The sequence below is a fragment of the Rhinopithecus roxellana genome, chromosome 1 (genome assembly GCF_007565055.1).
Source record: "Rhinopithecus roxellana isolate Shanxi Qingling chromosome 1, ASM756505v1, whole genome shotgun sequence".
Lineage (NCBI taxonomy): Eukaryota > Metazoa > Chordata > Mammalia > Primates > Cercopithecidae > Rhinopithecus > Rhinopithecus roxellana.
This window is the reverse complement of record NC_044549.1, coordinates 48,836,813-48,862,395: the sequence shown is the minus strand read 5'-3', so window position 1 is coordinate 48,862,395 and position 25,583 is coordinate 48,836,813. Positions and strand designations below refer to the sequence as shown.

At 48.8% G+C, this 25,583-nt stretch overlaps 1 protein-coding gene and 1 pseudogene across 1 annotated transcript in view; both read left to right on the top strand.

Annotated features, from left to right (window-relative positions):
• Nucleotides 1–17,909, top strand: part of RUVBL1 (RuvB like AAA ATPase 1) — a 43,698-nt gene extending 25,789 nt beyond the window's left edge. The window contains exons 7-11 of the mRNA XM_010356645.1: nucleotides 190–253; nucleotides 1,638–1,836; nucleotides 10,707–10,809; nucleotides 15,968–16,059; nucleotides 17,461–17,909. Of these exons, the coding sequence (XP_010354947.1) occupies nucleotides 190–253; nucleotides 1,638–1,836; nucleotides 10,707–10,809; nucleotides 15,968–16,059; nucleotides 17,461–17,620 (618 nt within the window). The 3' untranslated portion in view covers nucleotides 17,621–17,909. The remainder of the gene's footprint in view (nucleotides 1–189; nucleotides 254–1,637; nucleotides 1,837–10,706; nucleotides 10,810–15,967; nucleotides 16,060–17,460) is intronic.
• Nucleotides 17,910–23,621: 5,712 nt separating this feature from the next.
• LOC115892284 lies at nucleotides 23,622–23,802 on the top strand (annotated as a pseudogene).
• The last annotated feature ends 1,781 nt before the right edge of the window (nucleotides 23,803–25,583 follow it).

The window sequence follows — 25,583 nt, the reverse complement described above, 5'->3', positions numbered from 1 at the left end:
ATTTTGTTTGATTCTTACAGGTCAGGGGAACCTCTAAAAATTCCTCTGTGTTTAGAAGCTCCTCAGGCTTTGAGGAGGGGTCTCCTTACCTCAGGATCCCATGTTGAGTTGATGAGTGGGATGCAGGGGGATGAGGCTTCTGTAGTCACCTTACAAAGCAGCACTGACTCTAAGTCTTCTCTTATGCAGGGGGGACAAGATATCCTGTCCATGATGGGCCAGCTAATGAAGCCAAAGAAGACAGAAATCACGGGTAGGTGAACCAGCGTGGCCTGCAAGCAAGGGGCAGGGTGGAGGGCCCTACGTTCTGAGATGCTCTTGCGGCTCTGTGAGCACATCTGCCCCGAGGAAATGCCTCAGAACAGTTCCTTCTTCCTCATAGTTCAGAGCTTGACTCTAGCCTTAGTCGCTGGCACTATTTAGGCAGCCATACAGCACACTGTTTGGTCTCTGCCCCACTGCAGTCACAGTTTCTGGCCCCTATGAGGCCCCAGAAATGTGGATTTATTTCGCCCAGCTCTGCTGGAGCACAGACTCTGGAGCCTTGGTGCTGTCAGCCCCCTCCCTAGTAGAGCACAGGGCAGCTTCACAGACCAGCTCCACGCACTGCCCTGCCCAGTTCGTGGGCACTTCCTAGAGCTCCACAGGGGACACTGCTGCTGCTCTCCTGTGCACCTTTATTTTACCCTGCTGCTCTTCCCAGCTTTCCTGTTGCTGTGTTTTTCTAATTCCACCTACAATTTCGTCACTTTAAGATGTTAGTTAAACATTAAAGCAAATATTATCTTCAAAATTTTAGCCAGGGCAGCAATCTGAGACCTTTCTGTTCGAGTTTTCAGGAGCAGTTTCTTTATTTTCACGTGGTTTTCAGTGTGCATCCTCTTTGGACAATCCCGGCCTCGTGCCTTTGGTGAAAGACGCTGCCTCAGATCTTCCAGTTTTCTGTTTTTGAGCTGCTCCCTCCTGAAGATAACACAGGAGCTGGTTTGGAAAATGAGCACTGAGACCTTAGCTGGGTTATGTAACTTTTGAGAGACTCATCCCTCTAGGAGCTCTGAGATTGGGCCTTTCTTCAGAGCCTTTCATTCCTCGAAGGTTTCTGTTCAGGATTCTAAAAACACCCACTTCCTTAGTCCGGGGGCACTTGATTGAAAGTTAATTAACCTAAACATTGTTGTATGGGACCAAAAGAAAGGGTCATTTACTGAGTATAGAATAGGAAAATTTGCATGTGAAAACTCATTTCACTCAGGGCTCCTAAACTCCAATGTCTCCCAGATCAGATAGAGCTACATTGGGTGTGTGGGAGGTGATAAGGCATAGTAGGGAGTGTGACAGCAGTGAGCATGTGCTGTGAAGGGATTCCCATGCAGAACACCCGTGCAACCTTTTTACATTTAACCAAACACATCTTTTGGGGGAGGCTGCCAATTTTGTGACCTTTAGGTGTGGTTATCACTGTGTTCAGATGACGACACTGAAGCCTGGAGTGAGGACACACCCTGTCAGGAATCATATAGCTAGTAGGAAAACTAGGCTCCCAGCATGGGTTTGGATTGAATTCAGGTGGAGGAGAAAAGGCGATAGTCTCTCCCAGCCCTGTGCTGACCTTGCCTGCCCATCCTTGCATCTCCTAGACAAACTTCGAGGGGAGATTAATAAGGTGGTGAACAAGTACATCGACCAGGGCATTGCTGAGCTGGTCCCGGGTGTGCTGTTTGTTGATGAGGTCCACATGCTGGACATTGAGTGCTTCACCTACCTGCACCGTGCTCTGGAGTCTTCTATCGCCCCCATCGTCATCTTTGCGTCCAACCGAGGCAACTGTGTCATCAGGTACAATGGCTGCCTGCCAGCCACAAGGCTTTTTTACCTTCCATCTGGGCTCATTTGTTCCTCAGGATCTCGCTAAACCCCACGAGGTGGGATGGGGATGAGGGGGGGTCATGTTGTTTTTGAAGGAAATCATGCCAAGTGGCTTGCCTCTGGTCTCATTTCCCTAGTCACCAAAGGCAGCAGCTGCCCTGTCACTCATGATGAGGGTCTCCCATGTGATCTCTGGGGTGTGATGCTACAATCTGGTCATTCAATTGGAGTGCACAAAGGTGAGATCAGACAGGGCTAGCCTTTGATGACATTATACACTTGAACGTCTTCAGTCTTCACCTGCACTCTGAGATGTAGGCATTATTGACATCATTTTTCAAATAAGGAAACTGGAATCATAACTTGTCCCTCATCAGAAAGACAGGATAAGAACCCAGCTCCTTCTGGTAACAAAACCAGCATTTTCTTTCTATCCCAGACCTCTGAACCACATTGGTTCTTTCCATTCCCCCACTCCACTCCTTCCCATCCCTTTGGCTGCCTTTGGGCAGGGCAGATGTTGTCCCCTGGAAGACAAGTGTTCCTATGGTGCTCATCCTGCCAAGATTGGCTCAAAGCTGGGTCAGGGACCTTCCTGGGGTTGCTTTTTCTCCTAATCACTCTCCAGGCTCGTGGTCCTAGAGAACATCCCATCTTCCCATCTCTCAAGCCCAGTGTCAGTATTCCCAGTATCTGGTAGTTTTATTACTCTTTTGGTTTTCTGTGATCCTGTTTAAACATTAGTGCCTGGTCCCTGCAGTGCTTGGGGCACAAAGGTGGGTAATGAGGGGCCTCTTTTCAAGCCTGCAATAGAGTAGTGTGGGGACAAAGTCCCTGAGGCTGCATGCTCAGGGCAGTGGAGGCAGTGGGAGTTGGAAAGACACCCCGTGGCCCATGAGTATCTCAGGACACAGCTGGAGCCAAACTGAGTTTGAAATCAAAACTGCTGATTTGCCTAACTCAGCTCTGAATGATGGTGGGCCCTATCTAAGATTTTAGTTTGCTTTTAATAGAGAAGCTTTATTATTAAGACTGTCCAAGCTGGGCACAGTGGTACGTTCCTATAGTGTACTCTTAGGGAGGCTGAGGCGGGAAGATTGCTTGAGGCTGGAAGTTTAAGACTGTAGTGTGCAACGATCGCACCTGTGAATAGCTGTTGCACTCCCACCTGGGCAACAGCGAGACCCCATCTCTAAAAATAATTTAAAAAAAATAAAACATGCAAACTCTGGTGTTGCTGGCTCTGGGTAGGCCCCACAGAGGGGGTTCTGTAGTGCTGTGAGCACTGCACTATAGCAGCAGGCCTTCCCACTCATGTGGTTTCTTTCACTTGCAATTAGGAATCGAATGCATGATTCAAGTCCATGTGGCAGCATCTTGCAGCTACTCTGAATCCCTGTCCATGATGCTCTCTGGACAAGACCGCTGTCATAAGTGCTTCCTAAGTCTTGGAGAGAAAGTGTGTGCCAGATCCAGCATGGCTACCTGGGCAGCTTCTGGAGACACATGCATGTGGGCCTTCTGCCTGGTATACCTGTGGCTGGCTGGACTTTCTTAGCCTTGGCCAGGCCAGGCTGAAGCCTGACAGTGCAGCTGGTGAAAGGGCTCAGCCTTGGACAGATGGTGCCCCCTGCTGGGGAGCTCTGCTAATAGGCTTCCCTCCCTCCACAGTAGGGAACCCAGCCCAGCAGATGCCTATAGAGCCTGGCATCTCTTGCCCCCAGATATAAGGTCTCTCAGTCCCATCCCACTCAGGACTAAGGTGCACACAAAGGTGGCCTTGATCTCAGAATCTGCTCAGTGGAGACAAAGCTCTGGTCAGCCTGAAACCTGGGAGATTTGGCCCCAGCCCCATCTGGGCTGATTTGATCAAGGGCTGCTAGAGGTTGTGGAGACTCCTTGCCAGACTATAGTTACCCAAGTGGAAGGAAGGCGCTCAGAGCATGGATCTTTAGGCAGGTCGGTTCAGGCAACCCAGATTCGGTTGTTTGCTCTGAAAGAGAATTTTGGCACCGTGTTCTAGTAGGAAATTTGTTGCAGTGGTGATAATAATGTCAACATGGTGATGAAAAAAGTAATAGCCAACAATAATAGCCATCTGACGTGCTTCCCACAGACTCCACCCCTAGAGGGGAACTACAGGGCTTCCTTACCCCCCAGACTCACATCTGATCTCTAGAGCTCTCAAGGAAAGGAAGGGGGAAGGGAGGTGACTAACTGAGGGCTTCCTCTGTGTCAGAAACTATCCAGAGCGCTCTACATGGGCCATCTCATGTCCTCCCAGGACACCCTGACAACCCTCTGAGCAGCTGAGGTTATCTCCAGACTCAAATGGGAGGTTACCTGCCCAGGCCATAGGCTAGAAAGTGTTGCCACTGGAACCTGAGCCCAGAGGAACGTCTGGATCCAAACTCCATGCTCTCACTGCTCTCCCACACTGCTTCCCAGTGGCCCCTGGGCTGTGAGCGGGGATGGAGCTTTGATGGGGTGCTGCCTGGAGATGGCAGTGGGGGACTGTTGAATGCTGACAACAGATTGCTGTGAAAATGCAGCCTCTAGGAGTGTTCTTTTCCAGGTAGTGTACGCTCCCTCTCAGCTTCTTGCCGCTCACCCCTCCCTGTGTAAATGACCCTTGTGGATTGAGCCTCAGAAGTGAGCCCACTCTCTGATGGCTGTTGTGTTTTATGGAGCATGAATTCCAGCACTAGCCTGGTTCCCACATGGAAAAATTACAGGCATTGGAGTCATGTGGAAGCTCATGACCCTGGCGAGTTCCTTGACCTCTCTGAATCTTACCATCCTCATCAGGAAATGGGAATATCAGCACCTTTTTTGCAGAATTATGTGAAGAGTAGAAAAAGTGAGTGCAAAGTTGTCACCCAGGCCAGTCCTAGAGTATTGCCCTCTTGGAAGCTGATTTCATACCCCTGCCTGGTCTGCCCTGTGGACATGGCTTGGCCTCAGGGATCTCTGAGAACCCAGAAAGGCATGAAGCCTCTTTATAGCCCCTCCTGACCTTGACAAGCAGCCCCCAAATCCTTTAGGTCACCTCTCCCTGTGGACAGCTGATGTGGAAGCACCTGTCCCTGGGCCTCTTAACGCTCCAGACTCCTTCTGGGAAAGGTCCATCCATGGATGACAGGGAGGCAAAGCTCTGTTGCCCGCTTGCCTGGCTCCTCCCTAACTTGACACCGTAAGAAGTACCTTTCCTTCCAAGCTCAGGATCCTGAACTGTTAGATGAGAGCCCAGCACTGATCCCAGCTTGAAAACTGGGAGATTTTCTTTTCATATTGAGGTATAGGCCCTGGGATTAGGAGTTCTTATAGGAGTTTCTCACTGAAAGTCACTTCGTTGCACCAAAGCAACAAGACTTAAGAAACAGTGTGGTCTCTGTTCAGTGTAACCTTGTGGTAGATAGTGTTTCAAAAACAAACAAACAAACAAACAAACAAAAAAAACCAAAAAACAAAAACAACTTTATGGAGACATAATTCATATAAAATACAGTTTTTTGTATGGTTTCTAGTGTATTCACAGAGTTGTGCAGCCATCACCACAATCAATTTTAGAACATTTTCATCAACCCAAAAAGAAACTGTACCCATCAACAGTCACCGTCCCTTCTGCACCCTTACCCCCATCCACCGGCAGCCGTTAATCAATTTTGTCTCTATAGATTTGCTTTTTCTGGAAATTTTGTATAAATAGCACCATATAATCTTGTCTTTTGTGACTGGCTTCTTTCCCTTAGTGTGATGTTTTCAAGGTTCATCCATGTTGTAGTATGCGTAGTACTTATTTCTTTTTCCAGTTGAATAGTATTCTATTATATGGAATATTTAATAGTGTATCTTATTTAACCATTCATTAGTTGATGGACATTGGGTTGTTGGGTTATTATGATAATGCTGCTCTGAACAGTTGTGTACAACTTTTTCTTTCTTTCTTTCTTTTTTTTTTGTAAGTAGAGATGGGGTCTCACTTTGTTGACCAGGCTGGTCTTGAACTCCTGGGCTCCAAGGATCCTCCTGCCTCAGCCTCCCAAACTGCTAGGATTACTGTGAGCTACCACACCCGGCCTATGTACAACATTTTTAAGTGGACATGGTTTTTATTTCTTTCAGTTACATACCTAGGAGTGGAATTGCTGGGTCCAGTGGTAACTGTTTAACCTTTCAAGGAACTGCCAGCTGTTTTCCAAAGCCATCTGCATCATTTGACATTCCCACCAGCAATGTATGAAGGTCCCAGTTTCTCCACATTCTTGCCAGCACTTGTCTGTCTTTTTGATTATAGATATTCTAGTGGGTAATGAAGTAATATCTCATTGTGGTTTTGATTTGCATTTCCTTAACGACTAAGGATGTTGAGTGTCTTTTCATGTGCTTATTGGCCGCTTGTATATTGTCTTCGGAGAAATGTTTATTCACATCCTTTGCCCATTTTTTATTCAGGTTCTTTGTCTTTCCATTGTCAAATTATAAGAGTTCTTTATATATTCTGGATACTAGATCTTTATCATTTATATATGATTTATAAATATCCTATTCTTTGGGTTGTCTTTTCAGTTTCTTGATAGTGTCTTTTGACACACACAAGTTTTAAATTTCAATGAAGTCCAATTTATGTTTTTTATTTTGTTTTTTGTGTTTCTGGTTTCATGTGTAAGAACCCATTGCCTAATCTAAAATCACAAAGGTTTATGCTTGTGTTTTCTCCTGAGAGTTTTATAGTTTCGACTTTTATGTGTAGGCTTATGATCCATTTGTAGTTAATTTTCATGTAGGGCGTAAGGAAGGGGTTGGTCCAACTTCATTATTTTGCATGTGAATATCCAGTTGTCCCAGAACCATTTGTTGAAAAGACTGTTCTTTTTTTATTGAATTGTTTTGGCAGCCTCATCAGAAAATCAAATGGCTGTCTTTTTAGTACTCTTACTGTGTGCCCACTGAGCCCAAGGTTAAGTGGATATTAGGTGAGTTACCCATCGCATTACCCAGAGAGGTGTTTTTACTGCACTTTCTGTCAGCAGAAAAGCTTTGTGTTATCTGTGTCCCTGTAGTTACAGGATTACATAAAGAAGCATTTATGTAGTGATTCTCAACCGGGGCAAATTTGTTCCACTGGGGACATGTAGCAATGTCTGGAGACATTTTTACTTAACATAACTCAGAAGTGCTGCTGGCATCTAGTGGGTAGAGGCCAAGGATGCTGCTGAACATCCTGCAGTGCATAGGACAGCCTTTCAAAAAGAATTAATTTGGTCCAAAACATCCACAGTGTCACAGTTATTGTAAGAGTTATTGTAAGAGGAAAGTAGTCACAAATGAGTCAGCCATGTTGCACATGTGGTGGTGTATCTGCAGGATACATTTCTAGAAGTACATTTGTCTTGCTCCTATAGATAATGCTGTATTGGATTCCAAGGAGATTTGGGTCTGTGGCTTCATAACTCCGAACTGTCTATCTGGAGGAAGCTCACTTATGGCCGAGTTTGGACAATTGCTGAATGGTAAAATGTTAAAATTAATAGTAGACTGAGGCCAAAGCCAGAAATGAACTTCTAAGATGCAAGAATAAATCTGCAGATTTACCAAAATGTAATTATTATCCAGCTTCTTATTAACAGTTTTATAACATTACCATTATGGCTGCCTTGTTAAACTGTGATCCTCCCCACTCCCTGCCCCCTAGCTCCTGCTGAGGTCAGCACACGGCCCAGCACCGCTGCTGGCACATGGGGGCTCCACTCAACCAGCCCACTCAGCAGCATCACCAGTTGGAACCATCTCCCACTAATACAGTTTCTGGAAGAAACTTTCTACTTCAGATTCATAGCTTGGACAAATCTCAAAAATGTTTGGTCTTTAATTCCTGAAAAATGCTTAGCAATCCTCAGCAGCCTTTTCTTTTGTTTTTCTCCTCATCAAACTCCTTTTTACCACTTGGCAGCCTTTTAATAGACTTTGAAAACTATAAGAAATGTTATTAATGCATTTCTATAAATTCTGTCCTTGTGAAGTTTGATTCGGGACTACTTTATTTTTCTCTAACCTTTTCTTCTTTAAACTTTTTATGTTTGTTGTGATTTATCGTGGGTGGTGTAGAATTTTGGATATTTTTGTCCTTGGGATATTTTAATATGGCAAAATTGAGATCTTACAATTTCCTCAGAATTCCCAAAAGAATTCTCAAATAAGACTTAAAAAACACTTATGGCCTAAATAGAATTAAAAAATAAAAATTAAATGTAGTTTTAAAAGGTTATTTTGCTTAATGTGAAGGTTGCAGGTACACCAAATACTGAGATTTGAATCATGATAGAATTTCATCTTTATAATTCTTCCTAATTTTAAAAAGACATTTGTTGCTGGAAAAAGATAAGTTTTCTCTAAAGTATACTAATATTTGTATTTCCTATTAGTTTGTTTCCATATTTACTTTGAAGATTTTAATTTTTTTGCATTGGACTTAACAATTCATTAATGTAGCATTTTATTCTCTCTTTGAATTGTTTTTATTGTGGTAAAATGTGTGTAACATAAAATTTGCCATTTTAACCATTTTTAAGTGTATAATTCATTGGCATTAATGACATTCACAGTGTGGCATGACCATCACCGCTATTTCCAAAACCATCACCACTATTTCCAAAACTTTTTCATCATCTCAAAAACAGAAACTCTGTAACCATTAAGCATGAAGTCCCAGTTCTACCTCCCCTCAGATCCTGGTACCTCTCATTTATTTCTGTCTTTTTTTTTTTTCTTTCTTTTAAGACAGGGTCTCACTCTGTCATCCAGGCTGGAGTGCAGTGGCACAGTCTTGGCTCACTGCAACCTCTGCCTCCTGGGCTCAAGTGATTCTCATGCCTTACCTTCCGGAGTAGCTGGGATTACAGGCACATGCCACCAGGCCTGGCTAATTTCTGTCTCTATGAATTTGCCTACTATAGATATTTCCTATAAAGAAACCATAAAATATTTGTTCTTTTGTCTCTGGCTTATTTCACTTTGCATGTCTTCAGGGTTCATCCTGTGCTAGCATGTATTTTGTTTGCATTTTAGTTTTGCAGTCATAAATATGCATTTTTGTACCTCAATTAACTGGATAGAATTTAAACAATTAGATTTTATTTTTACGAAAGTTAAATTTTTAGCATGCTTACTTGTTTTTGAAACCAAATATTCAGATACTAACAAATCCAGTTGACATGACTAATTCTTTGTTATATTGATTACTTATAACCATAGACTGTACAATCCTGCACGAGTTTAAGAATGCCAGAAGTGTAGCCTTTCTGTTGTTATGACCCCCAGAGGCCAAGGCAGAAGCCCACAGCACATGGGGCTTCCAAACAGTAGCTGAAGGCTGGCCCCGTATGCCACCAGTGACTGCCCAGTGCACCTCAGGGTCTGGTGGGTTGGCAAGGTTCCTCCCCTAGGCTGTTATTCCTATGGCTTGGCTAAGGGTTCAAGAGAAAAATAGGCAAACGATGGGATTGGATCCTTCTCAACAAGAAGTAAAATTATATATATATATAAGGGAATACATTCAAATGCTTCATTAGTAATCAAAGAAATGCAAACTTAAGGTATTACCTTTCCCTCTTTTTCTAAACTGTCAAAATAGCAAAATGTTTCAGAATGAGAATACTTGGTAGTGGCTATGATCCTGTGAGATTAGATAACTCATGTAGCTGAATAAATTAGGATAGTTATTCATTCAAGTAGCTATTCAGGTTTCTGTCAGGCACTACAGCAGTTGCTAAGGAAATGCTTATGACTGTATGCATCAAAATATCAATAAAAATAATAGCAACAATTGGAAACTAAATGCTCAACGATTTGGGTTAAGTAAAATATTTAATGGATTGTTAAGCAAATATTAAACATAAGTATTAAGACTGATGCAAGCCAGGTGCAGTAGCTCACACCTGTACTCCAAGCTACTCGGGAGGCTGAGGTGGGAGGAGCCCTTGAGCCCAGGAGTCTGGGGCTGCTGTAAGCTAGAATCATGCCACTGCACTCCAGCCTGGGCCATAGAACAAGACCCGGTCTCAAAAACAAAACAAAGCAAAGAAAACTGAAGCAACATGGACAAAAACAAAAAAATATGTGCATACTTAGTATAATTTGTAAAATTATGCTATAGAGTATTTTATATATAGTATATAGTTATATATATGTACATATATGTACTATATATAATATATAGTACATACTATATATTATACTATATAATTTGTATATATATGAAAGTTTGGCAGATATCTAGATGATTATTTTTGAGTATGATTTTAGTTATTGTTTTTTCCTATTTCCCAGTTTTCCTATGATACTGATGATTACCAAGATAATCAAGTTGGTTTTTTTTTTTTTTTCCTTTTTGGGACAGAGTCTTACTCTGTCACTCAGGGTGGAGTGCAGTGGTACACTCTCAGCCCACTGCAACCTCTGCCTCGCGGGTTCAGGTGATTCTCATGCCTCAGCCTCCCCAGTAGCTGGAATTACAGGGGTGTACCACCATGCCCAGCTAACTTTTGTATTTTTAGTAGAGACAGGGTTTTAACATGTTGGCCAGCTATTCTTGAACTGCTGACCTCAGGTGATCTACCCGCCTCTGCCTCCCAAAGTGTTGGCATTACAGGCGTGAGCCACCGCACCCAGCCTGAAGTTGTTTTTATGCCACTGGAGGTTAGTCTGTTTACTCGGGTCCTGGCTCTGATTCTTAGGCTGCCTAGCCAGCTGCTTGTGGTGTGAATACTGGATCTGTATTTCCAGTGTCGTTTCTTGTCTAACAGAGGCTTAGGTGATGGGATTAATTTTGCCCCTTACAGAGGCACTGAGGACATCACATCCCCTCACGGCATCCCTCTTGACCTTCTGGACCGAGTAATGATAATCCGGACCATGCTGTATACTCCACAGGAAATGAAACAGGTGAGCCTCCCTTCTTCCCTCCTGCTCTCTTCTCTCATTTGCTCCCAGTGTTCACTGATGGCTGTGTAGAAAGGTATCTGCGGCTTGGATCTGGCTGCCATTCACCATCTCACCACTTAGCTACTGGCCTCGAGCAAGTCACGTTACTTCAGAGTCTCAGTCTCCCCATCTGAAAGATGGATTGTGCTAACTAGACATTGCCCCAAGTGTCAAAAGAAGCTCAGCTCCCTGTCTTGGCTGTTCACTTTTCTGCTGTTCCCCCTTTGATAAGCTTTAGGAAAAGGATAGTGAAAAAATCAATTTGATGATAGCCATTAGGGAAGCTACCAGCTCTATAAAAAGGAGGCAATAAAATATGATTTAGTGATAGCCTTTTGGTGACCAGGCCAGACTATGCCTGTGGCCTTTTTTACTCAGAGGACAAGGCCAGGCTCACTGTTCCACCTGAACCAACAGCAAGCCAGCTCCAGCAGGGTATAGAATGTAGCCACCCTGACCTGGAAGAGGCCAGTGCCTGTGTCCTAGCAGAGCCTGTCTGTTGTAAACAGCATGACGAATGACAAGTTTCTCGGCAGCTTTGGAGGCCGCCCCTGGGCAGGTCTGTGGCTTTGCAATAGAGTCCTTGAGGGCTTCTGCCAAGTCCACAGAGGTGATGGCGAGACAGCATCATACAGCTTAGAAGAGCACCTGAAGATGGAGTTTGTGAAACTGATCATATAATAAGAGGCTTCATTGAAGGACCCCTGGAAGAATCTAGCTCCGTGGCTGGCACACGGTGGATGCCCATAAGTCTGTGTGACCTGAATCTGGGTTAGGCTTGGAGTTGGGAGACCACAGGGATGTATGAGCGTGGGCTTTATCCAAAGGGCCACAGTCCCAGTGGTCTCTGTAGGAATTGCCTCTTGCTTGGTGTGCAGCTCGAGCACAACTATGTGCCAAGCATTGGAATCATTGGACTAGGAATTTCTAGTTACCTTAATGGTATTTTCAGGTATTCCGTATGATCACCATCTGTTTTATTTTTACATTTGAGTCATGGAGCTGTAAGTCCAGGATGCAAAACCAGACAGTGCCCTGCAGAGCCCAGGCCATCTGTTCAGTGGTACATACCCTGGATTGGTGTCTCAGAGGTGGTATGTGCTGTGCTCTTTCCTCTGCCCTGCCCACCCTTGCCCCAAATGTTCTCTTCTGGTGGACTCTGGCATGCAGCCATGGTTGGAGATGCTGAGCAGGCTGGGGCTGCAGTGACATCTCGATGCACTTTGCCTGGACCTTGTCTTTTCACCAGAGCATGGCACTCTGTTAAGCATCGTGTTGAGCAGGACATGCCTGGCCAGTTTGATTCCATTTGATCCCCAGTAACCCATGAGGCAGGGAGAACTACTGTCATTACCCAGTAGTTTTAAAAGATGAGGACATTACCTAGGCATGGTGACTCACACCTGTAATCCCAGTACTTTGGGAGGCTGAGGCTGGAGGGTCACTTGAGCTCAGGAGTTTGAGACCAGCCTGGGCCACATAGTGACACCCCTACTCAACAAAACATAAAAAGTTAGCCAGGTGTGGTGATGTGTGCCTGTAGTCCCAGCTACTTGGGAGGCTGAGGTGAGAGGATTGCTTTAGCCCAGAAGGTCGAGGCTGCAGTGAGCTGTGATGGTGCCACTGCACTCCAACAGAGTGAGACCCTGTCTCAAAAAAAGACAGATGAGGACATTGAGACCTAGGGTAACTAATTTGCCCAAGTTCATAACATTAGTCAGTGACTAGCAGGTAACAGGACTGGCTGTAGTTCAGGCTTTCTCAGGCTTTCTGATCCAGAAACCTGTGTTCTTAATCACTGTGCCACTCAACTTCCCTGCTGCTAGAAATCTCTCATCTCATTGTCATCAGGATTCGTGAGGTGGCTTTCCTCCGGCAGTTTGGGAGCAGGATCTTTCCTTTGGAGCAGTCAGGGCCTCTCCTTGCTGGGGGGCCTTTCCCAGCACTTCAGCTACTCTTCCATGGCTGGAGGCCCAGCCTGGGCCTGCCGGCATCTCTTATTGACCGCATGCAGGAGTGCTGTAGGGATGCATCAGGAGAGTCACAGATCTCCCTTCGTAACCAGCACTGGCAAATTACTGAAGCAGTTATGGTTCATAGTAGCAATTATATATGTTATTTAGGAGATGGTGTCAATGACCAGGGGCCTCATCGCCAAGTAAGGGTGTCTTGCTCTTGGGTGACTGCCAGGTTGAAGCCAAGGCATTCACTGAACAGAAGCAGAAGGAGAAACAGAGTCCCAGGCAATTCTTGGCCCATTCTTACTGCAGGACATAGCACCTTACTTTTCGGTCTAAAACCCCGTGTGTCCTGCCAAAAAAGACAGCCCAGCACAGATGTGGTCAGGACCAGAGACACCAGGAGTATTTTGAGGCCATCATTTGCCTACTGAATGACTTGAGCAATTTGGTGCATCTCACTGAGCCTCCACCTTCTCTGTTAGAAGATCTGCTCCCTGCTTTGCAAGATTGTCATTAGGATTCGTGAGGTATTGGTAATAACGGGCCCTCCCATCCTTCCCATTGCTGTTGTTATTACTGTATTCATAGCTTTGTGTGCTTCACAGGTACCCTCTAGGGTCCTCTACGTACAACGTACAACAGCTTCGCAATAGCCAATGTTGGAGGCTCCAAGAATGAGGGTCCTGTGGTCATGTGGAGAATAAGCAGCAGAGTCAGGACTACCACTCAGAGCTAATACACCCTTGCTGCTGCCATTCGAACCCAGAGTTCCTGGCCCAAGCAGTCTGGAATGTTCTGCACTGTGCTTCTAGAACAGTGACTTTTGCCAGGCCAGCTCTGGGCTGGGGCTCTCTTGGCTTAGTCAGGAGGGCCTCTCCTCAGGCTTTCTGTTAGGACTCGTGGCTTTGTTCCCACTGGCCCAGGTGATAACCTCAGCATTTTTACTGGAGCCTGGGCTAGGTTTTTAAACAAACTCGATGTAACTTGTGTACTCTGCAATCCAAGCCGACACCCTCATAAACTATCCCTGCAGGTTATTAAATGATTAAAGATCTCATTTATGAACTGTCCGTTTTCGAGCAGCTTGAGACAGACGCTCTCACGATTGCTTTGACCTGCTCTAGTGAGAGAGAGAGCAGAGTGTCCCTGACATTCTGGAAGCTGAGCCGCAGATTCAGTGCAACTCACTGAAGGGGAGACGCTTAGGCTGAAGCTGTCTCCTGTGACCAGGCTCCAGGATTCAATATTTGCATCTCCCTGGAGTTTCAGAAGGTCCTCTGGGGACATTTTCTTGGCAGGACCTGGCAGTTTCCTCAGTCCCAGCTGTGAGTGAGAAGCCTTTTTTTACCTTGAAGCTGTGTTCAGAGGGGAGTTTTGTTGATGGAGCAGGGAGTCACCCCCAGTTCATTTTCTTGGTTGTCCTTGTACCATCCAGTAACTTCGGAGGGCCCCTCTCTGCCCAACTGCATTTAGCTTTGGATCTCAAACAGTGGAACTCCTCCTGCACAAGCTAAGATTGTTTCAGTAGAGCTCACACCCTGGCAGTTCACCCACGAGCCCAGCAGATAAGTTTCATGTGGCCTATGCAGTGTTTGTGAAATATTTGAACAAGTTGCTGACACCTAGAAATCAGGACATTTTTTTTTTTGGAGACGGAGTTTCTCTCTTGTTGCCCGGACTGGAGTGCCGTGGCACAATCTCAGCTCACTGCAACCTCCACCTCCCGGGTTCAAGCGATTCTCCTGTCTCAGCATCCCAAGTAGCTGGGATTACAGGCATGCGCCACCACACCCAACTAATTTTTGTCTTTTTAGTAGAGATGGGGTTTTGCCATGTTGGTCAGGCTGGTTTTAAACTCCTGACCTCAGGTGTTCCACCTGCCTCAGGCTCCCAAAGTGCTGGGATTACAGGCATGAGCCACTGCGTCTGGCCAAAATCAGCACATTTCGTACAAAGATCTGAGTTCTGAGCCTGTCTTGACAAAAGGGAAGACTTAAGACAGCACCTTGTAGCAGTGGTGGCTGTGGGTGGAGGGGCTGCCTCCCAAGAGTGTTTGCTGGCCAAGCACTTCACCCTCACCCGGCTCATTGCAGCCGCTCTGGCCTGCTGGGGCTTTCCAAGGCCTTTCCCATCTATGGGCAGCCGATGTGCTGTCCCCCCAGCCCAGCTAGGATCATCAAGAGACTGGGCTCCCCACCCCTGCAGCTCCTGCCCGCAGTGTCCCGGCCTGGAGAGCTGACAGGCGAGGCTTGATGTGGCCACCTCAGTAAAGCTCTGACTCTCCTCCCTCCTGGAAGGCTGAAGCTGGGACTCAGTCTTTCCCAGCTCCTGTGCCTCTACACTGGGTGTGCTTTTACGGCTTTAATTTCAACAAGGGCTTCTTGATATCTTGTTTACGAAGCTGCCAAAGTGAAAAATTCCTGTATTATATGCGGCTCGAAGTCCTGCAGTTATCTCAGCTCCACAACACACAACATCATTATCCCGGCTGCCCCTTATCACTCAGTGCTGGTACGCCTGCAGGATCCTGGTCCACCGTGTTACAGCATCCCCGCCACCAGCCTGCCTCCCCTCCAACTCTACTAAGATCTTCAAACTGCAGCAAGCGTCAGCCTCTTCTTGATAGATTAGATATCTCCCGGTGATGTTATGAGGCCTGGTAAATCTTTAAAAGTAACTTTTTTGATTTATTTAACCATCATATTTATCAAGCAAATAAAAAATGTCTCTTCTTGCCTGAGTGCTTGTAGGTGGTAGTGCCCATGCTGGAGAGGTAGGTTAGAGCCCTTGTGGGAGCCCAGGGTAGGTTAGAAGAGGCACCAGTTCTCTGCCTGGGGACAGGGGAGGGAAGGACATGGAGGCAAGAGTGAGCCACTTGAAAGCTGCACACCTCCGGGTGCACCAGCCACACTTGAGTCAGTTGAACATAGCATACTGGCCATGATGCTATTCATGCATACTGTGGGGTCGCACATGCCCCCTGGAGGGTGCTGGGCCGGCAGTGCTGGGCAGGCGTTTGCTTCCTGCCCACCAGCCCAGGTCTTGGTTTCTCTTATGCTGCACAGTGAGAAATACTGAGCAACATTGTCTTTAAAGCACTTTAGAAATGGGACACTTGAGGTCAGTCACTGTTGATCATGTTTTTTCTCCTTTAAAAGATCATTAAAATCCGTGCCCAGACGGAGGGAATCAACATCAGTGAGGAGGCACTGAACCACCTGGGGGAGATTGGCACCAAGACGACACTGAGGTGAGCCGGTACCCTGGGCCCGCCGGGGCCTCCCCAGCACAGCCAGGGCCCTCACTGGGGTCATTCTGGGCAATAAAGGCAGATCCCTTCCTAGGGCACAGGACTGTATCCATCTGCTCTTCCTGGTGTGATGGGTGCCAGGGTACTTGAGTTTCAAATGCAGAGGATTTGTCTGATGGTTTTTATTTTTTATTTTATTTTATTTTATTTTATTTATTTATTTATTTATTTTTTTGAGATGGAGTCTCGCTCTGTCGCCCGGGGCTGGAGTGCAGTGGCCGGATCTCAGCTCACTGCAAGCTCCGCCTCCCGGGTTTACGCCATTCTCCTGCCTCAGCCTCCCGAGTAGCTGGGACTACAGGCGCCCGCCACCTCGCCCATCTAGTTTTTTGTATTTTTTAGTAGAGACGGGGTTTCACGGTGTTAGCCAGGATGGTCTCGATCTCCTGACCTTGTGATCCACCCGTCTCGGCCTCCCAAAGTGCTGGGATTACCGGCTTGAGCCACCGCGCCCGGCCTATCTGATGGTTTTTAACAAGCTAGAGTAAGGGTGAAGTCCCCGTGTCCTGCAGCAGATGCTCCCCTCTAGTGGAGAGTGCTTTGACCCTGGGCCTTCTTGTGGCAGAGAAGATGCATAGAACTAGAAAGCAGGGACCATGTGGCAGCTAATTAGCCAGGGCCCTGGCTTCTGTTCTCCCAGTGATGTTATGAGGCCTGGTAAATCTTTAACTTTTTTGATTCATTTAACCGTCAAGCAAATAAAAAATGTCTGGGCGGTGGGTATAGAGAGCCAGGGAGGAGCGCAGACATAGACAGTTCTCCAGCAACTCAAAGGCAGGACCTGCAGAGCATGCCCCTTCACAGTGGCCTCATTGTAAAATCATTGCTTCACAGTCCTCAGCCCTTCCCTACATCCCTTTAGTCAGTTCTTGTTACTGAGGTTGAAGGCAGAAATGCAAGCTATGAGGTTTGGATGAAGGGGTACTTTTTAAAACGGCAGAGTCTTCATGCCTTTGGATGGGCATGTACTTCCAGCTGGCTGTGTTTTCGTTTCCCTACCATGTTAAATATCCCTATCTGTTGGACATCTGTATACATCTAAGTTTGCAGTCCTTTTCCAGTAGCAGTGATGTTACTTCCTATTGGAGGATTTGTAGACTGTACTAAAGATTTGGGGAATAGCACTTACGTCTTCTTGGTGGCTCCTGGCCCCTCTCTGATGGGGTAATGACTACAGCTCTCTGAGAAGTGACAACTTTGTCTCCCCTTTTCTGTGCTCATATCAGCTGGCACAAGCCTAGCACTGGGCTCTGCTCCTGGTGCCAGTGCTGCCTGCTGATTTGGGAGAAGGGGCTTCGGTGGCCCCAGTTTCACTCCAGCCCTGGCCCCTGTCCACTCTAGGTACTCAGTGCAGCTGCTGACGCCGGCCAACTTGCTTGCTAAAATCAACGGGAAGGACAGCATTGAGAAAGAGCACGTCGAAGAGATCAGTGAGCTTTTCTATGATGCCAAGTCCTCCGCCAAAATCCTGGCTGATCAGCAGGATAAGTACATGAAGTGAGATGGCTGAGGTTTTCAGCAGCAAGAGACTCCCCAGGTGTGCCTGGCCTGGGTCTGGCCTGTGGGCGCTCGCCCCTGGGCTTGGGGCTGCCGTCCCCACTCAGGCGTGGTCTACAGCACTGTCAGTTCAGTGTGGAAAGCATTTCTTTTTAAATTATCATAACTGTTCCTGTGGTTGCTTTGAAAGAACCCTTCCTTACCTGGGGTGTTTTCTATAAATCTTCATAGGTTATTTTGATTTCTCTCTCTCTCTGTCTAAGTTTTTAAAAAATAAACTTTGCAGAACAGTTTTAGATGTAGAGTCATTGTGAACATACCATAGGGAGTTCCCATGTATCTCGTACCCAGTTTCCCTTCTTATTAACATGTTACATCAGATAGCACATTTGTCACGGTGAATGACCAATACCGATGCATTATTATACTGCATTCACATTTTCTCAGTTTTACCTAATGTCCTTTTTCTGTCCCAGGATCCCATCCAGGATAACCCATTACAACTAGTTGTCATGTCTCCTTAGATGCCTCTTGGCTGTGACATTTTCTTACATTTTCCTTGTTCTTGATGACTCTGACAGTTTTGAGGAGGACTGATCAGGTATTCTGTAGAACATCCCTCAGTTGGGGTTTGTCTGATGCTTTTCTCATGAGTAGACTGGGATTGTGGGTTATGGAGAGGAAGATACAGAGGTGAAATGCAGTTCTCATCACATCATACCATGTGTGGTTCTCATCACATGCTAACATCATGACTCATCGTTGATGGTGACCTTGACCCTTGATGGCTGAGGTCATGTTTGTGGGGTCTTCTCACTGTAAAGTTACTCTGTGCTGCCTTTCCATACTGATTTCTTTGGAAGGAAGTCACTATGTGCAGCCCACACTTAAAGGGTAGCGGTTATGCTCACCTCTAGACAACTGAGTATTTACTGAAATTATTTGGGATTCTGCATGGAAGATTGTATCAGAATGGACTCATGGAAGTTCCTTGTATACTTTAGTAGATTTATTTTGTTGCTCAAATTGAGCCAGCTTTGGCCAGTGAGAGCTCTGTCAGTTGGCTCGTGTGTCCCTATGATGTGTCCCCATCTCTCTGGCCGCATCTCTGGGTTCACTCACTAAGTAAGCAGCAAGGGCAAGTGCAGCACTGGGCAGTGCACTTTACTGGAATGTGCCTTCCCAGTAGGATGAGTGCTGCATTCTTGCCCTTGCCAGGCCTGTCCTTCCCTGCCGGCTCTGTGGTGCCTGAGGTAGGGCTGAGCACCCGGACACTGTTCCTAGCACTTGCCCCTTGTGCAAGTTCAGACTGGACCTCCGTGATGTTATGATATGGGAGGCAGGGCTGACCAGAATGGTCATCTTGGTCCAGTGCTTTAGTCCAAACTAACAATGAGCTCCTTGTGGGGCAAGCAGCATTGTCCTTCCATTAGGGACAGTCCCCTATAGTCATGTCAAGGGGACAGTGGGAGGGGGCGGAGATGATGCTGGGGATCCCACCTAGCCTGAGAGGTGCCAGCCTGTCCCTGCTGCCAGTGTGAATCTTCTCCCTGGGCCTGGCCCCTGAGGACCCTGGCATGCACAGCAGTGGTGGTAGGACCCTTCATGGAGTCAGCTGTGCATGTGGCTCATGCTGGCTGCCAGTGTCCTCTGAGGCTGCACTTGTCTTTAGCCTCCCCACTCAAGCCATGTTAGACAAACAGAAGAGAGATGCAGCAAGAGCTTATTGCACCAGGGGCTGTGTTCACACTCTGCGTTCCATGTCGCCTTCACAGTAGCCTGTGAGACTGGGATAGGTGTGCTAGCCCACTTCCAAGTCCACTTCCACAGAGGAGGAGGGGGCAGTTCAGGCAAGTCCCTTGCCCAGTTAGTGAGAGATGGAACCAGGATTTGAAATCAGGCTTCTTGAAACCTGTGTTCCTAACACCTGGGGGCCATACTGCCTCTTTCTGTGTTGGCATTTAGTGGCAGCTAGGAGCTGTCAAGATCTGACCTTTGTACCAGGCACTTGAAGGAAGCGGGGTCGGCTGTGGAGAAGGTGACCCACCTAGAGGACAAGAAGAACCAGGCAGTCCTCTGCTCCGGCTGGGCCTCTCACTTGGGCCCCAAGCCTTTCATGGTGTTTAAGGAGCGAGATGGAAGTGGTGCTGACAGCAGATCTCACAGCTGTGGGTGGGGACAGAGTCTTCTTTGGCTGCCCAAGGTACCAACATCCAGAGCAGCCAGGTGAGGAGAGGACCATGGTCTCGCTCTTCCCAGGCCACAGACCCTTCGTTCCTGCTCCTCAGGTATCCTAGCTGAGGTGGTGCCCAGAGAGCTGGCCCAGTTCGCTGGTCTGTGCTCCAAAGTGAGGGAGATGGTTCTGGATAGGTAGGATGGTGAGATTATTTTAATTTTCCTCCCATTTTTCCCAGCAAGGTCTGTGATTATTACATTAATCTAGGCGAAGTTTTTACGACTGATCCCTCGCCGACTATGAGAAGTTTCTCCATCCATTACTAAGAGGGAAACAGACCCTGGTAGGGAGGAAAATATTTGTTACATCTTATCAGGCTGACACACAATCTAACAACAATTACAGCAGCCCCATTTTTTGCACTATTTCAGCTCCAGTGTGAAAAATTGTTGTAATATTAAAGTGAGGCAGGGTGGGGGCTGGTCATCGGAAGTGGTTGAATTTTCCAGGCTCTCAGCCCAGGCTCTCTTGGGTGCCACCCAGGGAGCCGATTGGGTGGCTGAGGAGAGGGAGGGAGGGATTTTCACATAAATCCCAGCACCCTATCTCCTGTGCTAATGGCCCCAGAGATACTTGTGAGACTGGGAAGGGCTCTTGAAAGATGCGTCCCTGGCCGTAGCCGGGAAACCGCCTTGTGCCCTGCCTCATTTTCTCAGTGCAGACACCTTCTTACTGCCACATGTCTTAGGGTTGCATTTGCCAGATTGATTGGTAGGATAGTTTGTTTTTTAGGACAAAATGGACCGTGCTGTCACACCAGAAAGTGACTTCTTGGTTAGCAAACCTTTCTTAGCCATTTGTATAATAAGATGGGGTTACAGAAGGGGGGTGGGGTTGCACTCCCAGTCAACCTCTATCTCTCAGAAACTGTGGCCAGCCCTGGGCAGAGCAGCTGGGGTACCCCAAGAAGGCCCTGCTCTGGGAGGGCTCTGGGCAGAGGCGCAGTGGGCGGGGACCAAGGGGTTCTGGGGCTCAGCAGGGCATGGCATTGATTGCATTCTCCTCCGTGTGGCCCTTGGTTCTAGCCCCGTGAGTCTTTGGTTTCCTGGTGTGAGAGTGGGAAGTTCATATCCCATAGACCCATGTGAGGACTTGGTGAAGTGACCCACATGTGGCTGCATCAGGTACCCAAGAGACTAACAGGCAGTAAAGAGTTCTTGATCCCTGGCCCACTTGGAAAGAGGTCACAGTTTGTCAAACTGGAGCAAGCAGCCTGCTAGGCCCTGCCCCTCCCTTTCGCAGACAGCTGGCACTTGGAAGGACCCTTAGGATCCCCCTGTGTTTGGAAAAAGCCGTGCAGCCCAGAGGGGCCAGCACTGGCTCAGGGCCACACAGCCCAAGAGCGGAGGGGATAGCACGGGGCAACTGCCAGAAACAACGCACTGCTTCTCACCGGGGCCCTGGCATCCCATCCTGGGTGAGGCTCAGCTAGGGCTGAGGCAGCCAGAGGGGGCGAAATGACCACCCCCTTGCCCTGGCCAGCGCTGGTGTTTGTCAGGTCAGACCTGCTCTCATTTGGTGTCTGGAAAAGAGGTCCCTCGGGAGGTAGAACAGTGTTCACCCCTCCATTCGTGGTCATCCATTCATTCTCCACACAGAAGTAAGTTCCTCTTCCTTGCTTCCTCCAGTGTGCGGCCACGCCCCTTCCATTCTGGGGCGAGCAGGATAGAGGGTGAGGGAGGCCTGGGCAGTGGGGCTGGGGAGCTCAGGGCGCAGGGTGGGCCACGCAGCGGGGCACCAGAATGGGGAAGGGGTGGGCCGGCCGCGGGGGCTGCCTGTCGGCCCCTGCTGCCCTGCCGCCCCTCCCTGTCACTTGGCGGCAGGCACGGTGATTAATGGCCGGGCCGTGCAGGCCGGGCCGCCATCAGCGCGCGTCTAGGCGATGGATGCGGCTGTCAGGCCGGCCCGGCCCGCTCTGACCCCCGGGCAGGGACCCAGCGCGATCAATGGGCGGCGCGCGGCGGGCGGCGGCTGGGCCGGCGCGATAAGATGGGCCGATGGGCGCCAGCCGATTGCCCCCTCCGTCACCCGCCATCACCGTCACCGTCACGCCGCCAGCGCGCAGATCACTGCGCCGTCAGCGCCGCGTGATTAATGGGGACGCCGGCAGCTGCGGGGAGGGCGCGGGCACGCGGACCCCGCACCCAGAGGGACACGGTGGGGTGCGGGGTGCGCGCTGGGACGCCGCACACGGCACACTGTACTTACACTGGAGCCACGTGCAGGGAACGGGGGACACGGCGGGGTGCCGGGTGCATGCTGCAGGTCTGCACACGGGGCACACGGCGCAGGTTTTCACTGGGCTGCGTGCGCGCGTGTGTAGTGGGTGGAGGTCCCCGGTGCAGCCTTAACACAAAGCCCTGAGTTACTTAGGCCTGAGGGTTGGGAGGAGGAGGGACCACACCTACTGTGACCTCTCTACCGCGACCCCTGCCTGGCCTAGGCCTCAGCCACCAGGTCCACCAGCCTCTTCGGCCTTTGCAAGCCTGCCCACTGTCCCAACCATCTTTGAGAACCCAGACTTGACTGTCAGGACCCCGACCAAAACCCTTCCACAGGCCCCATGGCTAAATCCCACGTTCCCCACCCTCCGGGCAGACCCGCAGGAATGCCGGTCCCCGCCCCTCCACGCCGGCCAGCCCCGCTGTGCTCCTTTAGCAGTCATTGCAAGTGGTCCCATCCCCCAGCGCTTCGTCCCTGGGTCAGATCATGCTGTTGGGAACGCCCTGAGCGCTCTCAGTGCACCGTTGGCCCTGCTCGCGCCCCACTGGGTGACGGGGGCAAGAGCAGGCTGCCCCATCCTACCCACCCCCCGCCCCAGAGCGCACAAATCCCCACTCGAAGCGACCCGCCTCTCAGGCACTGCCCCTCCAGAAGAGCCCTGGGCCGCCGGGACCCACTCGGGACTCGAGAGGGAGAGGCTCGCCCAACCCAAATACCCACATGCCGCTAGGGAGGAGCCGCGTGCCAGATGTGCAGAGAGGGGGCCGGAGGGCTTCCCAAAGCCAGTGACAGGAGCGCAGCAGGGACAGCTGGGCGCGAGTGTGGGACTGACCCGAAGCCCGAACTGCCAAGGGGAGCGAGACAAGGGGAAGGGTGGGGGGCCCGACTGGGTGGACTGGGGCCTATCCCGTGGGCGGTGGGGGTCTCAGGGCCAAGCGGCAGCGGGGGCAGTGCCAGCCACTCTCCCTTTTCCCCTCGAAAACCACAGCCTCCCCAGGGCCGCGCGGCGCCCCGAGGGAGCTTGCGAGGACACAGCGCCCCCGCGTGGGCGGACGCGCACAGAGCCGCGCCCCTGGCGTTTCAGGCCCAGGCTCCGCCCCCGCCGCGCTGCCCCCCCCATGGGGGCGTGGTCAGGCCTAGCCCGGGCGTCCGAGATTCCAAGTCACACCTAGCACGACTTGGGAAGTCGCGATGGAAGTGTGCGACTTCCCAGCAGGAGAGGTTGAAGTCCCGGCAGGCAGGGAGGAAGGCGTATGTGTCCCCACGTGCATGCGGGGAAGGAGCAGTGGGGGGAAGGCTGAGTTGGGCTTTCAATTAAATGTACATACACTTAGTTTTTTGATGGAAAATTGCCAAAGGCGTGTAGCGTGAAAAACCTCCCTCCACACCTGCCCCCTGCCTCCTGTTCCCTCTCCAGAAGCGCCTGTCTTACACCGGTGTGTTCCTCTAGAGATGGCCAGGACATGCGTGGGGCAGCACACACTCATAGCACCTTCCCAACACATTATGAAACATGTTACATGGAAAACTGCAAGAATTACAAGCGATCGCCTCTCAGCCTTTGGCTAAGATCAAGTGTAGTATGTGTTCTTATCAGTTTAGTATCTGCTGTCTGAGGACAGTATATTAAATGGATTTTTGGAGCAGGGAGATGGAATAGGACCTTGCTCCTTCCACTCCATGTATCCACCTGGTATTGCAGTACCTCCAGGAATAGTGCACCTCCTTTGGGGGAATAAATAAAAGGATTTCAGGTGAGACCCCATATCCCTGTTGTCTAGGCACTGCCCATCCCTGTCTGCCTGCCAGTCTGCCTTGTCAGTCTTCTGTGCATTTCAAAGTGAGTTGCAGACACAACCACCTCCGTAGTCAAGCACATGTATCTTTACCTCGAGTTCAGTACTTGATTATAGTTTTTTAATTTTATTTATTTATTTTTTTTGAGATGGAGTTTTGTTCCTGTTGCCCAGGCTGGAGTGCAGTGGCACAATCTCAGCTTACTGAAACCACCCCTTGCCGGGTTCAAGTGATTCTCCTGCCTCAGCCTCCCAAATAGCTGGGATTACAGGCGCATGCCACCATGCCCAGCTAATTTTGTATTTTTAGTAGAGACGGGGTTTCTCCATGTTGGTCAGGCTGGTCTTGAACTCCTGACCTCAGGTGATCTGCCTGCTTTGGCCTCCCAAAGTGCTGTCATTACAGGTGTGAGCCACTGTGCCTGGCCACTTACAGTTATTTTTAAATGTAAAAAATACAGTGAAATGCACAAATCCTAAGTGGAGCATTCCATGAGTCCTGACTAATGAAACCCAAACTCCAGTGAAGGTATTACTATTGCCCAGAAAGTTCCTTGTGCCAAACTCTAACACACTAGAGGCAACCACTGTTAGATTTTTTTTTGCCATAGATTAGGTTTTCCTGCTTTAGAATTTCATGTAAATGAGATCATACAACATGACTTGTTTCTTTCACTTAGCTTTTGAGCTTCGTCAATGTTGTGTGTATGGGTAGTTTGTTCTTTTTTATTGCTGGGTAAAAAGCCACTGTGTGGATCCACCACATGTATCCATTTGCCTGTGGATGGTCATCTAGGCTATTCCCTATTTTTCAGCTGTTATGAAATTCTTGTACAAGTCTTTGTATAGGCATACATTTTCATCTTGGGTTTCAGTACCCAGGAGTAGAATAGCTGGGTGTAGGGTGTGTGTCTAGTTTTATGAGAAATTGCTACGTGTTTTCCTGATGTAGTCTGTTAGTTGCTTCCCACCCCGCTTTTAAACACAAATAGGAACACAACGCTGTTTCTTGCTTTCTGTATTTTTCCTTGACAGCATGTCTTGGAGATTCTTCTAACTCAATATATAAAGAATGTCCTCCTAGTTCCTTTCCACAGGGAGGAGCTGCTGTAATTTATTCACCCCCCCTCCGATAGGCATTTAGATGTTTCTAGCCTTATTGAGCTGTGCTTTGAAGGATGAACAGGAGCTTGTCAGGCAGACAGCAGAGGGAACAAGGCCCACAGGTTAGACAGACACTGCAGAACCCTTTCTGCTGGGGCATGAGCTTTCGAGGGGAGAAGCACCTTCTGTTCCATTTCCCCATGGGGCTCAATAATGTTTGCTGAGTGGAAAGGAGTGGGTGATGTGGCCCTAGAAGGGATTGGGGCAGGGGAGTGAGGTGGGCACTACCACTTAGGGGCACACCTGGCTCTCCAGAACCAGGCATTGGTGGGTGCTGAAGTTCAGGTTGGGGCTTCTGCTGACTCTCGGACAGTGCCACATGCCCAACCCCTGGCCCTTGTCAGGAAGCTGTTGCTCTTCCCCAGGCCATGGGGCTCAGACCCCTCAGGAATGAGATGGGAGGCTCATACCAGCCTTCCTGAGGACTTCATGCTGGCCTGGCTTCAGCAGGAGCAGGCTGGGGAAGTACCCGCAGGCAGGACCAGCAGCCAGACAAGGACTTGGGGTAGGAAGTGAGCCTTAGGCTTTTTGTCCTGGCTCTGGAGCTA